The sequence below is a fragment of the Histoplasma capsulatum genome, genomic scaffold (genome assembly GCF_000149585.1).
Source record: "Histoplasma capsulatum NAm1 scaffold_2 genomic scaffold, whole genome shotgun sequence".
NCBI lineage: Eukaryota > Fungi > Ascomycota > Eurotiomycetes > Onygenales > Ajellomycetaceae > Histoplasma > Histoplasma mississippiense.
In genome coordinates, this window is record NW_001813981.1 from 1,112,739 (window position 1) to 1,127,586 (window position 14,848).

Sequence of the window (14,848 nt, forward strand, 5' to 3'; positions counted from 1 at the left end):
CACCCAAGCCCTAGCAAGGATTCAAAAGTTAGAATGCTGTCTCCTGCTTAGAGTATCGCACAGACAGGAATTAATGTCGCACTAACAACGAGGAGGACAAGTTCCATCTTCTGGGCTGTTACGGTCAGACCACTGTTAGAGATTGTTGAACTTAGTAATAATACTCTTGTCTTTTGTAAGAAGGCGAGGGGAATGACACTTGAACAAACACAGCATCCGTGTGCAAAATCCACGAAGTGCTGGATGGTTACCACGCCACTACGTACTCGCCTCCGTTCCTTAGATTGGGGCAAGTTAAACAGCAAGTGGGAGAAACACCGACAGAACAACCGCGGCGAAGTTAAAAGAAAGAACACGACAATGAATCCATCACACATGCCAAAACTCCTTTGCTCTCATTACAAAACGCCACGAAACGAGGAGCCCTCTGGACAGGAGAATAAGAGTGTTTCGGGCGAACACCGTAGATGTAGTGGTACCGCTTCGGTGTACGGTACCTGGCTCCGCACCTCAAAAAAATCAGTTATTGGGACACAATTTTGAACCGAGCTCAGAGTATGGAAAAGCCCTATTGGAAATGATTTTCTTCAGCCAAATTGGATTCGTTCTCGATGATAATTTTGTCTTAGATCAGTGTCCTGCTTTTGAAAGTTTTCGCGAGATTTTGTGACGTCGATGTTGAAGTAAGGATTATTAATCAACAGCCTCTAACTAACTAACTTGGTTGGTGAATTATAGAAGCCATTTAGGAAGGCTCACTAGATATAGGCATTAATATCCACCCAATTGACGGGGAACAGTTATCACTTATGAAAAATATCTTTGATAACTACATACTTCAACCCATTTTAATTTAATACAAGGATACAAACTGTGAAGAATTTCCCAATATTAAGAGTGGAAGAATTTTTCTAAATGGTTCTGGAATTTACGAAATTTTAGGAAATTTTAAGAATTTTTTTCCAATTTGCTTCCCGAACTTGAGCGGAATGCAGTCACGTGCACTGCCATGAGCATTCTGCCGCACCACACCGCTTTAGAGCTTGGGGGAATTTTTTCAACAAATTGAGTGACAATGTGGGATACACATTGGACCTATGTGCTCTCGCTCTCAAGGCCCTTCCACTTTTTATTCCTCAGTTTTAACCCTTGGAGTGCGACAATTAAACACCGCACCTTCAAGGTGGATTAAATGGCTCCAATTCCTATCAAAAGGGGCGCGACTGATGATTTTATCCTAACCCTATCAGACGACGAGGACTCGAACCTATTCAATGGCGATATCGACCTGGACGATGCTGGAGACCATGACCTGGTTTCCGCGGAACGACCGAAATCAAAATTGAAAGTTTCGGGGACTAAACGTAAAAGGGATGAAGAACCTACTGCCAATGGAGCCCATAATAAAAAGTCAAAAAAGGCCCAGAAAAAGGATAGGACAAAAAAGCAGACAGATAAGGATGCTGGACTTGAACGGGATTCCGAGACTGAGCAGGACGTAAGTGAGGACGACGATGGCGCGTTGGATCCCGATTTTGTATTTGATGTTGGAGGGGCGGCGGGTATGAAGCTGGTCGAGGACTTCGATGGTTGGGGACTCGATGAGCGTTCCGGTATTACAATTGGCGGGAATGGAAATAAAAAGACAGTGGATATTGATGATATAATCTCCCGAAGGCAACAGAAAATGAGGGAGAAACTAGTAAAAAAGAAGAAGGAACAGAAGAAAGCGGAAGAAAGGTCTGGAGAGGAGTTTACTGGGATTGATTCGCAGGATGAAGGTGAACTAGCGAATGCTGTGGATTTCGAGGAAGATGAGCTTCTGGCTCCTGATGGATTTGGCATGGGAGCTGTTAGTGAATCAGAGGAAGAGAGTGACAAACCGGTTTTAGATGACACTTCGGAAGGTGAAGCTGAAGCGGATTCCTCCAGCGATACTGATTCCGATAACGACTCTGTTGCTTCTCCAGTGCCGCATCCTGAGGACATTACGTCAGATGATGGTTCCGGCGATGAAAGTGAAGATGCCGCTGAAATCGAAAAACAAAAATCCTTTTTTGCTCCTGAGGAGAAACCATCGGCCAACGGTGACTTAAAGTCCGCAAAATCTTTCCAAGCGTTTTCGCTCTCGAGACCGATTTTACGGGGTCTCACGTCCGTTGGCTTCACTACGCCTACTCCTATCCAACGAAAAACGATACCAGTTGCGCTCCTTGGCAAAGATGTTGTAGGTGGTGCCGTTACAGGGTCCGGAAAAACTGGTGCTTTTATTATTCCGATTTTGGAACGCCTACTCTATCGGCCTCGAAAAGTCCCGACCAGTCGTGTTGCAATTCTGATGCCCACTCGAGAACTCGCTGTTCAATGTTACAACGTGGCTACAAAACTTGCGACGTTCACGGATATTACCTTCTGCCAGTTAGTTGGAGGTTTCAGTCTGAGGGAACAAGAGAACATCCTCAAAAAGAGGCCCGATGTCATTATTGCTACACCTGGCCGATTTATTGATCATATGAGGAACTCCGCTAGCTTTACAGTCGATACTTTGGAAATTCTTGTTCTCGATGAAGCAGATCGAATGCTGGAGGATGGATTCGCTGACGAGCTGAATGAAATTTTGACTACAATCCCGAAATCGCGGCAGACGATGCTTTTCTCCGCTACAATGACAAACAACGTCGACAAACTCATCCGAGTCGGCCTTAGTAGACCCGTGCGGTTGATGGTCGATGCTAAGAAGCAGACCGTGGGCACCTTGATACAGGAATTCGTCAGATTACGGCCTGGCAGAGAAGAGAAGCGTTTGGGCTATCTCATTGTCCTCTGCAAAAACATTTATAAGGACCGGGTTATTGTATTTTTCCGGTCCAAAAAGGAGGCTCATCGTGTGCGCATAATTTTCGGGCTCCTGGGACTGAAAGTAACGGAGCTTCATGGAAGCATGAGCCAAGAACAGGTAAGTACTGCGGTCAACCCCCAGCGAGTTACCAGAACTACCTGGAAATATAATCTGATTAGTCAATAGCGTATTAAAAGCGTTGAAAGTTTCCGTGATGGGAAAGTATCTTTCCTTCTCGCTACGGATGTCGCCTCCAGAGGTCTCGATATCAAAGGTGTAGAAACTGTTATTAACTATGAAGCTCCTCAATCGCACGCAATTTACCTTCACCGTGTTGGACGTACAGCACGTGCGGGGCGCTCAGGACGTGCATGCACCTTGGCTGCAGAACCGGACAGGAAAGTGGTCAAAGCTGCCGTGAAAACTGGTCGAGCGCAAGGAGCTAAAATCGTAAGCCGTCTCATTGAAACGGCCGAGGCCGACAAGTGGGCCGCCAAAGTGGAGGAGATGCAAGAGGAAGTCCAAGAGATTCTCAGGGAGGAGAAGGAGGAGAAACAGCTAGCTCAAGCGGAAATGGAAGTCACCCGCGGCAGCAATCTGCTTAATCACGAGAAGGAGATCATGTCCAGGCCCAAGCGGACTTGGTTTGAGAGCGAGAAAGAAAAATTGCAAGCTAAGCAGCGCTCTCTTGAAGAGTTAAATGGGCCAAGTAAGAAGAAGAAAGGAAAGCTTAGCGGGAAGGATAAAAAGAAACTTGATGACAACCGCGAAAGGAGGGAAGGGAAGGTATGGAAGAAAGGTAAAGCCGAACGCGAAACCCAAGTTCGGGGCCCAGTGAAGGGAAAAGATGGCCACAAAGGAAAAGGAAAAGGAAAACCAAAAGCTGGAGGGAAGAAACTCTTGAAGCGGTGAACACTTCTAAGCCAATAACAACAGTTAGATTGTCAATATTCATATCATGGCATTGTTGGGGAGTCGCATTAGCCTGTATAGTATAGTAGTACTTTACACCATCTGGGCAACTGATGGTATTCCAAATCCCTCTCATAATCCGTACAATACTATTTGGTAGCCGCTTTATCGTTTATTCATTTTCTAACTTTTAACACCAACATCGGTTCTTTGTAGTTAAACTCTTTGTTGTTCGTTCTTTTCACGGAGGCCAACTTATTAGGGCATTTATATCACGTGATTTGACGGTCCCCCGCCATCCCGATTTCGGCCAACAGAAATTTTGCGGCGACAACTAACTCACTGCAGCAAAAGAAATTTAATAACAATAGGATGTCTGCTTAGAATAATTCATTCCTAATGCCCTTTAATAACTGCTCTTGTTCATGTGGATCAATCCTTTGTAAACCACTAAATTTTCCAATCCTTGAATCTTTCCATCCCTCTTCGACATTGCAGTCTTGTCGGTGATCCTCTCACCCCTGTAGGCCTCCCCCGGACAAGGCAATTTAATCTTTCACAATGCCAATGTAGGGCTACACTCTCCCCTATTATAGCTTATTGCGAACCGAGAAGCTAACAAGCCCAATTAGGCTTAAGGACCCCTCGACAAAATACAAGCCCTTCAAGCCCTTGGATCTTCCCAATCGTCAATGGCCTTCAAAAACTCTGAACAAGCGTCCGAGGTGGTTGGCTACTGACCTTAGAGATGGAAACCAGAGCTTGGTCGACCCCATGGTATGACTGAAATCCGAGCTGCTGCTTGATTCCAGAGCTTAGTTGTTCTTAATTGGACTAACCAGCGTACTCTACGGTTTACAGGATGGGGACCAAAAGCTTCGATATTTCAGAATGCTGGTAGAAATCGGGTACAAGGAAATTGAGATCTCCTTCCCATCAGCTTCGCAAACAGATTACGATTTCACTAGACGTCTTGTCGAAAGCCCTAGCGAGGTTCCAGCAGATGTTTGGCTGCAAGTTCTTTGCCCTTGCCGGGAGGACTTCATTCGACGTACTGTCGATTCCCTCAAGGGAGCAAAAAAGGCAATTCTCCATCTTTACCTTGCAACCAGTGAATGCTTCCGCAGAATAGTGTTCGGCATGTCGAAACAAGAGAGTCTGGAGATGGCTGTGCGATGTACAAAATACGCTCGCTCGATCACTAAGGACGATCCTTCAACTTCTGGTACCGAGTGGCTTTTCGAATTTTCGCCGGAAACGTTTTCGGATACGGACCCGGATTTTGTGCTTGAAATTTGTGAAGCAGTGAAAGCTGCTTGGGAGCCAACAGTAGAAGCACCGCTAATCTTTAACCTTCCTGCTACAGTAGAAATGTCCACTCCTAACGTTTATGCGGATCAAATTGAATATTTCTCGACGAACATCTCTGACAGGGAAAAAGTTTGCGTTTCTCTGCATCCTCATAATGACCGCGGATGCGCAGTCGCGGCAGCAGAGCTAGCACAGATGGCAGGAGCTCAACGGGTTGAAGGCACTCTATTCGGAAACGGGGAACGAACCGGAAACGTCGATTTGGTCACTCTGGCTCTCAATCTCTATACACAGGGAATCTCCCCAGGAGTGGATTTCTCCGATATCAACTCCGTTATAAAGGTAGTGGAGGCAAGCAACAAGATCCCTGTGAATGAGAGATGGCCATATGGTGGACAATTGGTCGTTTGCGCATTCAGTGGCAGTCATCAAGATGCTATTAAAAAGGGATTCCAGCTTCGTGAAAAGAGCAAGGCAGCAGATGCGGATAGGTGGCAGATACCATACCTTCCCATTGACCCAGAAGATATCGGTCGCAACTACGAAGCCATCATCCGGGTCAACTCACAGAGCGGCAAGGGTGGTGTTGCATGGGTTATCCTTCGCAGTCTCGAACTGGATCTTCCCCGCGGACTACAAATCGCATTCAGCAAGGTCATTCAGACACAAGCCGACAGGCTTGGTCGTGAGCTCCTGCCCAAAGAAATCGTCTCCCTTTTCGAAGAGGCCTACCATCTCAAGCACAAGGCCCGTTTCTCCCTGGTTGACTATAACATCACTACCGACCGCTCGCAGTCCCCCGCTCCCCCCGAACCCGGCAAAGCACTCAACACCAAGAATCTCAAGCGACGCTTTGCTGGCATTATTGAAATCGACGGCATACAACACGCCATCGTCGGTGTGGGCAATGGTGCTATCTCTTCCCCTGGCAAACGCCCTAAAATCCCTGGGCATTGATCTGGACGTCGTTGACTACAAGGAACACGCCATCGGCGCCCATAGAGACACTAAGGCCGCAACATACATCGAGTGTACGTCCGCCGATAGCTCAGAGAAGGTCTGGGGCGTTGGTATCCACCAGGACGTTGTCCAGGCTAGTTTGACAGCTCTTCTAAGCGCTGCCAGCTCTGTAAGCCAATTCCCATTTCGTAATCCTTATTCCTACCCCGCCTCGTTACCATCAGTCGCAACTAACAACAGATTTTCCTACCTATTCAGTTCCTTACATCTCGAGCTAATACTCCCGTGCCATTCCGCCCGGTCAACGTGAAAACCCTTACAGAAGCAGATCTCGAAGCGCTAAAGCAGATCCAAGGTAATATTGGGCCAGATCGATCCTTGGTTCGTGACAACGCCAATGTTGGTGCTACAATTGCGCAACAAAAAGTGGATATTTCCAAGCTCGAAGCACAGGCGAATAATTTGTGAATACATGAAGGATAACTACTAGGACAGAAAAGGATAAAAGAGTTTCCCTTAACTATGAAACTGGCAATTATCTAAGCGAACATAAGGTCTCGGCGAAATGTTTCATTCGTTATATCAGGATAATCCCCCTTTTTTTTCTCTCTTTCCCCCTCCCCCGGGATAAACACACATCCGTTTTAGTGCCTGAAAAGAATCAAGATGTAAGAAATCGTTTTTCTTCAAGCACACAAAAAAAAAAAGCATACGACACGAGATGAATGAGAACAGGATGATCAAAATTTTAAACTTTATCTTTTTTTTAATCACCGAGTCTATAATGAAAATTTTTATGCAGCCTTATGGGAATGAAGGGCATCACAAGAACAAGAATTACATATGACTTTTGAGAGAGGAAAACGTTTGCATTCTGTCCAACCTATATACACTTACCATGGGTAAAGATCCTACAACTCATTAAATGACAAAATAGCCACTTCTATATGAACAGAGTTGGGTGAATCCTGTGTTAACTGGCAATCAAAATGGTTTAACAAAACATGAGCAATACCTTGAAGCCTTTGCATGTATGTATCGCATAGCTATCAACGAAAACAAGTATCACATAAGAATAGTGAGACCAAGGACTTCGAAACAGGGATATATTGGGAATTGTTTAATAAACAGAGCAAAGGTTTATTTTGTACGCACAAAATTCAAATCTGAAATGCCTTTTCCAGCCAAAAAAAAAAAAAAAAAAACGAAGGGGGGGAGGTTTCTCATTCCCCTTCATGCACGAACAATGTTTTCAAAGGCAATCATGAATAAGAGGAGCCATATTATAATAGCCCGTGAAACCAAAATTTCAAACTATCAAAGAGTTCATTCCTCTTCCAAGCATGTTAACAGGAAAAATATAAATAGAACAGATCATCTCCTCTCCTGGCTCTCGTTCTGATTCTGATACAAAATCGCCTCCACTGGCCAATCATCGACCAGGTAATCCTGCTGTTGCTGGTAGTCATCATATTGACTTTGGCGCTGCCATTGCCCAGCGCCGTGGCTTTGATTACGGTCGGAAGTAAGTGTAGAACTTGCCACTGGCGGTTGATGATTCATGTAACTATATCTCGCCCGTTGACTGGGAAGATAATCCCTATCCGTTGCATGCGGTTTCACATTATTATGATTATTTTCGGGAGAGATAATATCGAAGGATGGGATGGGAGCCTGAGGATGTTGGTGGCGGTTTTGATCCTCGCCAAGACCTTGATTGCCGCTCGATAAGTAGGCGTCAAGTTCAGAATGGCTGTAACCTTCTCGCCATTCGTTACTTCTATTAATATCGTTATTATAACCATGGACATCGCCTGCGGATAATACGCCAGCAGGAGGAAGGGGTTGGTGTTTGTTATCAGTATTATCCCAGTCATCAGGCTCTTCCGGGTTCACAATTGCTAGCCGAGTAGGCCTCTCAGCAGGCTCATCATCCTCATACTCGTAATCATCAAAGACGTCTTTCGATCTATCCTCGAAGGAGAAGCCGTAGTCCAAAGGATTGTAGGAGTGGCTGGTAGTGTTCGGCTGATCATCACTTTCACGGAACGAGGCTGCGCGTAGCTCAGGGCTAGGTGCAGCTGCCGATTGGGTGAAAGAATTGGCTGGTTCCGCTGGGGCTGGACGCTCTGTCGGGGGGGCGGGTTCGAGCTGACGTTGTGGAGCAGCGCTTTCAGGCTCTGTCTGTGGAGTCGGATGTCGGCTTCCGGTTTCCATCGTGCTGGAAACCCTAGGTGCTGTTCTGGTTCGCTCGGGCAGATCTACGAGGTGACTGTCAAAGCCTTCCCCGTCACGGATATTGAACTGCGCAATTGTTTGCATCTTTCGAGTCACCCAAGACGCCAAAATTTTGCCCCTTTGTTTCTCCCCTAACCGGGATCGGGGGAAATCCCCACGTGGTACAAATGCGATAATGTCTGCCACTACCTGATGTTCATTAAGGACTGCGTTTAGGATCACGGGAACCAAAGAAGCTAGGTATGCTTTTCGGGTAACTTCAATAAGAGCTACCACGAGATTGCCAGCTTGGAATACCGCACTTAGGAACAGTCAGCAGACGAAACTCCAAATAAATTCCTGAAGGACATGTGGAAAACTCACCTTCCACCAGGGACGACGTTACGATGGCATTTTTCGATCGTTGTCTCAATGTCCACTGGGAAATGGTTGAGACCATTGATTTCAAAAGTTTCCCCAATTCCTCCCAAAACAAACAAAACCTGCATCTCCACCGACTGACCGCCAGGGCCAATTGGCCGCGTAACAGTATGCAAGAAACCCAAGTCACCTGTACGAACATAGACAGCAGAAGGATCCCCATCGACAACGCGGCCTTTAAACCTCTCCAGATCAAACTCTTGCTTTGTCCCATAAAATGATTTCGCACTGGCTTCGGACTGGACCCATATTTCACCGTATTCACCCACGTGGGCAAGGCAACAAGTTTCGGGATTGACAATGGCGATCTGCGTGCTCACGGGCACCATCCCCGAATCTTGGACCAGTAAAGAGTTCGGCTCAGAGTCCGGATCCACAGGATAGATGAGACCTTGGCGAAGATACTTGGTATCCAAACACAGCTCGATAGGCTCTATGCACATGTAAGAGCGGGACACAATCATGGGGTTAAGAACATGCGAATAGATCGTGTTGATTGCAGTACGGTCAAGCGCTACAGAAGCAAAATGCAATCGAATCTTCTGGTCTGTGGTGCGTCGGTTAGCTTCATATATTCTCACTGTAAGACAAGGAAAAGCGTACAGATATCCGCCCTTGGTCTGCCATCAGACGCAATCATCAAATTCTTCAATTCATGCAACTGGAACCCCTTAGCGGCCATGCTGCCCATAGCGTAATCCAACATTTGACTCGTAGCATAGGTATCTTTGATCTTGTACCTTGCCAAGGCAAGGAAAAGTGAGATTGGATTAGTGGCATAATCAACAGGAGAGAAAAGATAAGTCGGCGCTCCTACACAAAACATCATCAGTCTAACCCTTTGTATACTATTGCCAAGTTGAAAAAAAATATATATATAAAATCAAAACTCACCGACATAAACCCCCATCAAACAGGTGTGTAAGAATCCGAGACCTATCGTGCTACGAACACTGCCTAGTACTGGCCGGGAACTTGTCATTTGACAAGTTTCTTTCTGTACCTTGCACATTCCCATAATTGTATCATGTCCAATATGGACGGACATCCTCCTTTGATCCGGAGTCCAATATGTCCAGACCAACGCAGGTTGGCGAGCGAGCCACTCCTTTTGAACAGTCAGGCCAAGATGGCGACAGCCATGTGATTGTTTCGGAGGTCTCGCTGTATTATATGTGGAAGGGATACTGATGCGAAGGACGTTGGCAGATTGTTTTATATGTTGAGCAATTGGCTTCTGCTTTAGCAAATCATTTACATCGCTGTTCACAAGAATCGCCCGGACGCGAAAGTCGGCAACCAGATGAAGGAATGCTGGAGCATCTTCCGAGAGGCGGTTTTGGTCAATAGGCGCCATCGGAAGAGCAATCACTCCAAGACAGAAACACGCATAGACAGCGTAAACAAAGTCCTCGGAGTGTGTATACATGAGAATTACATGGTCACCAGCCTTGAGCTTAGCCTTATTCCTCAGGTACATGGCAACTCCCGCAACCTTTGTATCGAATTTTTTCCATGTAATGCCCTTTCCCTCTTTTCCACGCCCGTCAATAGAGCAGTAAGAAAGTTCCTCCGCTTGTCGCGTGACCCGCCACTGCAGCAGGTCAAAGATGGTAGTAAAATGGTTCAATGGGGTGGAAGTCCGGTCATCCATTACGACATCTCGATAGTCAACACCCGAATATTGCTTGTCTTGCATCGCAAGCGCACCTTGTCGAGCCGCTGATGATGTGGGCGACCATATCCCACCCACAGGATCCACCCCGATGGGGAGGTTCAAAACAGACCTCTCGACTCCGAATTTCACGTGGACACATGGCAATGAACCGCTGTCGAATTCTTTGCGACATAACATATTTCCAATTTCTTGTCGTCCATTTTTTGTGACTCGTGGCAGCGTGTTGGGGGCTGTGATCATGATGCAAAATACACGAAGATGATGCTCCTGGTACCAGAACTTCAGCGCCCCCGTTCAGCAAGAGAATCCAAAAGGGGCTATATCCAATTGCCTCGGTGGTCCTCCAGAGGGTTGTCGGGCGCAGTCGAAGCAGAGTAAGACTCCAGCAGGATGACTGGTAAAATGTTCATCGTTTACAAACACATCAAACGCCGAGCAGTCATGGATTTTAGGTACGTTTTTCATAATGCTAATAATCAGGTGCTGAACGAAGAAATAGCGGTGCTCGGTGGCCTCTCTTCCATGTTCAACCCACTCGACTTTCTGGCGCAATCGGTCCTCGTATAACCCGAGAACGAATATTTTGCCTTCAATGATACATCCCAGAAGGCCGGTGCGAAGAAATTCAGGCTCCACAATTATGGGAGTAGGGCTACCGTCCTGGAATCGATATGGTCGAGCATGGAATATAGCCTCAGTATGTTTCGGTAATGCCCAAAAACCACCTGAAAGTGAAGGTGAGTCCACCCAAATTTCACCGATGATGTTAGGCGTGCAAAGTAGTCCAGTTTCTGGATCGACGATAGCCAAAGTAGCATCAGGGAGAGGATATCCAAATGAACCAACTCGAACAGTGTTGGGCATACTTTCAGCTTGCTTCCTCGCCTCTTCCCCCATCGCCAACACGACAACCTCATTGTTTTTAAGCGCCTCTTTGTCAAGTAGAACCTCGTTCAAATCGGCCCTATTACTCTTAGACTGTTTCTGCGTCGGAACGGCGGTTCCACCAATCAAGCTGCTTCCGAAACCGGGTTTAGACGTTTCCGTCTTCTCCTCTTTCTTTGTTTCATCTGAGTTGGCCTGTCCTGCAGGGTCCATCTCGTGCGTAAGGGGGCACCCCAATCGCTCCTCTCCACCAAGCCAGTCACGAACGCTGATAACCATGCCACCATGTTCTGGTAGGCATAGCATAGGAGCGACCAACTCTCTAGCGCGCGGATTGCGAAGAGGACGTAGCCATCTATCGGCCAAAATCTCATGGAATTCAGGGTCGACGGTCAGAGCGTCGATTAGACAGAGTTTCAAGCTGGAAAAATTCGGTTCGCTGCCCTTCTTGAAATTTCTTGTCGACATTGGATCTTGTTGGTAGTTGTAGACAGCACGCTTCAAACCTGGGTAATCGGCTGACATAAGTGTGGCTCTGTATTTGGTGATTAAACTGGCGTAGAGACCAGGCGTCTCGACAGCCCGAGCCTCTAGCCAGACAGTGGTATGCCCACCATATATCGTAAGCAGAATCCCCAGAATCATACCTATGCTCTGCCTAGGATCGAGATAACTTATTAGAGTTTCACCGTGCGGTTTCGCGAGTCGTGTACCATCAGGAGATGCAGATGCTACTATCGCGCTAAGACAAGTCATCTGATGCATTATTGTTCGGTGGCTCATCACGACACCACGCAAGTCACCAGTAGGAGCTCTTGAGAACTCGATATAAGCTAGATCCGGGACAACAAGAGCAGGACTTTCGTCTTTCTTCTTTGGGTGATAACTTCCAAACTCGTTAGTTTTCCACCATTCAACTCCTCTGGGCCAAGTAAGCTTCTGGGTTGTGATATCTCTCTGGAAGGTTTTAAGATTGTTCTCGGTTGTCAGAGCGAGATGCGCTTGAGTAGACGTAAGGATAACGTTGAGGCTAGGGTAATCTTCAAGATTGTTAATAGGGACAGCCACGACCCCCGCGATAAAACAACCCAGAATCGCGACTGCAAACTCAATCACCTCAGTGTCCCGGTATACGAGTGCCACACGATCCCCCCGATACAAACTGCTTTTGTCACGTATGACTTGCGCAACTTTCTCCGCCCGGCTCCCCAATTTCTCCCACGTTATCGACGCGATTTCCTTTCCGCGCTGGTCTAGCACCCAGTAAGCGGGTTGCTTGGGATGAGTCCGTGCACGATGCCGCAGGACACTGGGTAAATTATCGAACTGTGACATCGAAATGTTAGGGTTGTGAGGATCGTGCACTTCACAGGCCACATCCCGGGGCTCAAGGGGCAACAGGTGATCGAGGATCTTTCCATGCTGCAGTTCAGCCGTATTCATGAACGGCGGAGCCATGTTAGCGGTTGGCGAAAATGGTTCGGTCTGGCTCGAGTACCGGTGGAAGCCACCTCCGTAGTTATCTCTGTGATCCTCACTTTGTTGGCCGGCGAAATCCGAGAAAAATGCCTGCTGTGAGTCAAGCATGGTAGACTGTCGCGTAGGTCCACCACTACTACCCTGTGGGCCATACGAGCCGGCCTGGGGTTCGCCGTAGTCGGGTTGATCGGCTGGGTTAAATGCATAATTATGGCTTCTTAGGGTACCCGATCGGGAGTCGTCGTGGTTATTCCCTGGTTGACCTGAGCCTTTAGGGATGAAAAGGGAATCAAATGATGTAGTCGATGGTTTCCGCTCAGAACGAACTGAAAACTCCAATTCTTGTTCCTGGATTCGCGCCAATTGATTCCCACTTTGAACGGAATGAGGAGCACTCCCTGTGGAATCTCTTCCGGCCATACCGTTCCCGGCTATGAGTTCCTGCTCTCTGCCAGTAAAATTGGCAGGCAGTGCATCTGAATGTGGACGTTCATCTGAGAGAGTTGAACTGGCAGGACGACTGCCTTGAGAGGATGACGGAGGGGAATATAGACCAAGTTGAGAGACCCGATGGCCTGCAACTGTTGGGCTCGTAATTCTCAAGCCTCTATCTACAAGATTTCCGTCGTTCAAGGTCAGGTAGTGGGATAGGATAAGGGTGCGACGCTTATCGTATCTTCATAGAACGTCAACTATAGGCTAAAATAAAAAAAAAGCTTTGAGAAGCTTTCCTCTCCCCTTGTTTACTCCCCCCTTTTGTATTGAAAGCTAAGGAACATACAGCGACCGGCATCTGACAGGATGCAGGGCAGTCCGCCCCACGGTGCCCAGGAGCGAAAATTACGATAATAAAAGGGAGCGGCAGACAAAGCGGAGAGGGTGCTTACCCTTTTTGAGTGATCTCACCATCCTACAAGGAATAGAATATCAGCAACTGTCATGGGAACATAAGCCTTATGGGTCGTCAAGTCATCAACTCACCTCCAACTCCTGGTCTAAACGCCGCAGAGCGCTCAGCAACTCCGGGTTTTCCTCAGCCATGGTCGCAGATGTGGGAAGTTGGGCAGAGTGCGAGTAAGTAGACCTCCCAACAGGCTGACGGCTGGAGCATGGGATCTCAGGACATCGGTGCCCGCGGTTTGCCAGGTCAATGAGAAACGAAGCACGGCCAACAGTCGCACACCGCGAGAGGCTGATACACGAAACGGTCCGCGCACAAACGTTTTGCGGAGGAAATGATCAAAGGATGACGGACTTTATGCAGTATGTTGCCGTCGACCGCAGGGGGATACTGACGAAGAGACAGACAAGAAAGGAGTGGCTGGTCGACTGACCGTGAATCCCGCTGTTCGTTGCAAATAGGCACCGATTCGACGTTGGTGTGGCGTGTGCAGCTAGACGGTATTTTAGGGCGTTATCTTATGGCTACTAACGAGTTACTCTTCAAAGTCTCAGCTCGGCCACCTCGAACTAAGTAACCAACAATTAAAAAGCTTGACATGTATTCTGTACTCGACTTGCTCTTTACTATCCGCCACTCAAGTCACTACTGAAAAATTTTCTGCTAGGGAATAACGAACACCTTGTAGGGATCTATGGATAGATTTTCTGGCTGGAGGATCGCGAAATTCCCCGCCTTCATCCCCGGGTGACAACCCGGGAAGAAACCAAGGGAAGTCTAAAAGGGCAATCAATCCTCAAGGTTACTTATCACACGGTCGGTTCCTTCAGGGTCAGCTATGTCAAGGAATTATGCAAGCATGTTAAGAGCCATGCATCCCTGAACCAAAAGCCACTCTGAATTAAATATCTAGGTTATACATACTATTTATCCACCCTACGCCAGAAGCACCTTAGAAAATCACCATGACCATCAAACTAAACAAAGAACCCAGAAGCCCAGCGCGAACTAAGACTCCCTCAGACTTCTTTTCTCTTTTCTCGTTGTCAGTATGTTGCATTCAAGTGTGAGCTGCAGTGGAAAGGTAAGCGTTAAAAGGGGGGTGAAAGAGGGGAAGAGAGAAAGAGAAACTTACGGGTTTTGAATGGTTGGATTAGGGTCTGAAGAATTGTATCTATTATTCTCATCGAAAGTCCAGCAGGTGAATCCTTTACCCTCATCAGTC

At 47.2% G+C, this 14,848-nt stretch overlaps 2 protein-coding genes across 2 annotated transcripts; one reads left to right on the forward strand and one right to left on the reverse strand.

Moving 5' to 3' along the window:
- Nucleotides 1-1,192: 1,192 nt before the first annotated feature.
- On the forward strand, nucleotides 1,193-6,490 carry HCAG_02428 (2-isopropylmalate synthase; the record flags this gene model as incomplete). The annotated part of the gene is made up of 7 exons (XM_001542207.1): nucleotides 1,193-2,956; nucleotides 3,026-3,625; nucleotides 3,780-3,907; nucleotides 4,348-4,528; nucleotides 4,613-5,962; nucleotides 6,042-6,191; nucleotides 6,263-6,490. The coding sequence occupies 7 exons, from the start codon at nucleotides 1,193-1,195 to the stop codon at nucleotides 6,488-6,490; spliced, it is 4,401 nt and encodes a 1,466-aa protein (XP_001542257.1).
- A 906-nt stretch (nucleotides 6,491-7,396) lies between these two features.
- Nucleotides 7,397-13,763, reverse strand: HCAG_02429 (conserved hypothetical protein; the record flags this gene model as incomplete). The annotated part of the gene is made up of 8 exons (XM_001542208.1): nucleotides 7,397-8,561; nucleotides 8,624-9,227; nucleotides 9,284-9,493; nucleotides 9,575-10,625; nucleotides 10,776-11,083; nucleotides 11,225-13,398; nucleotides 13,610-13,632; nucleotides 13,704-13,763. 8 exons carry the CDS (start codon nucleotides 13,761-13,763, stop codon nucleotides 7,397-7,399), a joined length of 5,595 nt encoding a protein of 1,864 aa, XP_001542258.1.
- Between the last annotated feature and the right edge of the window lie 1,085 nt (nucleotides 13,764-14,848).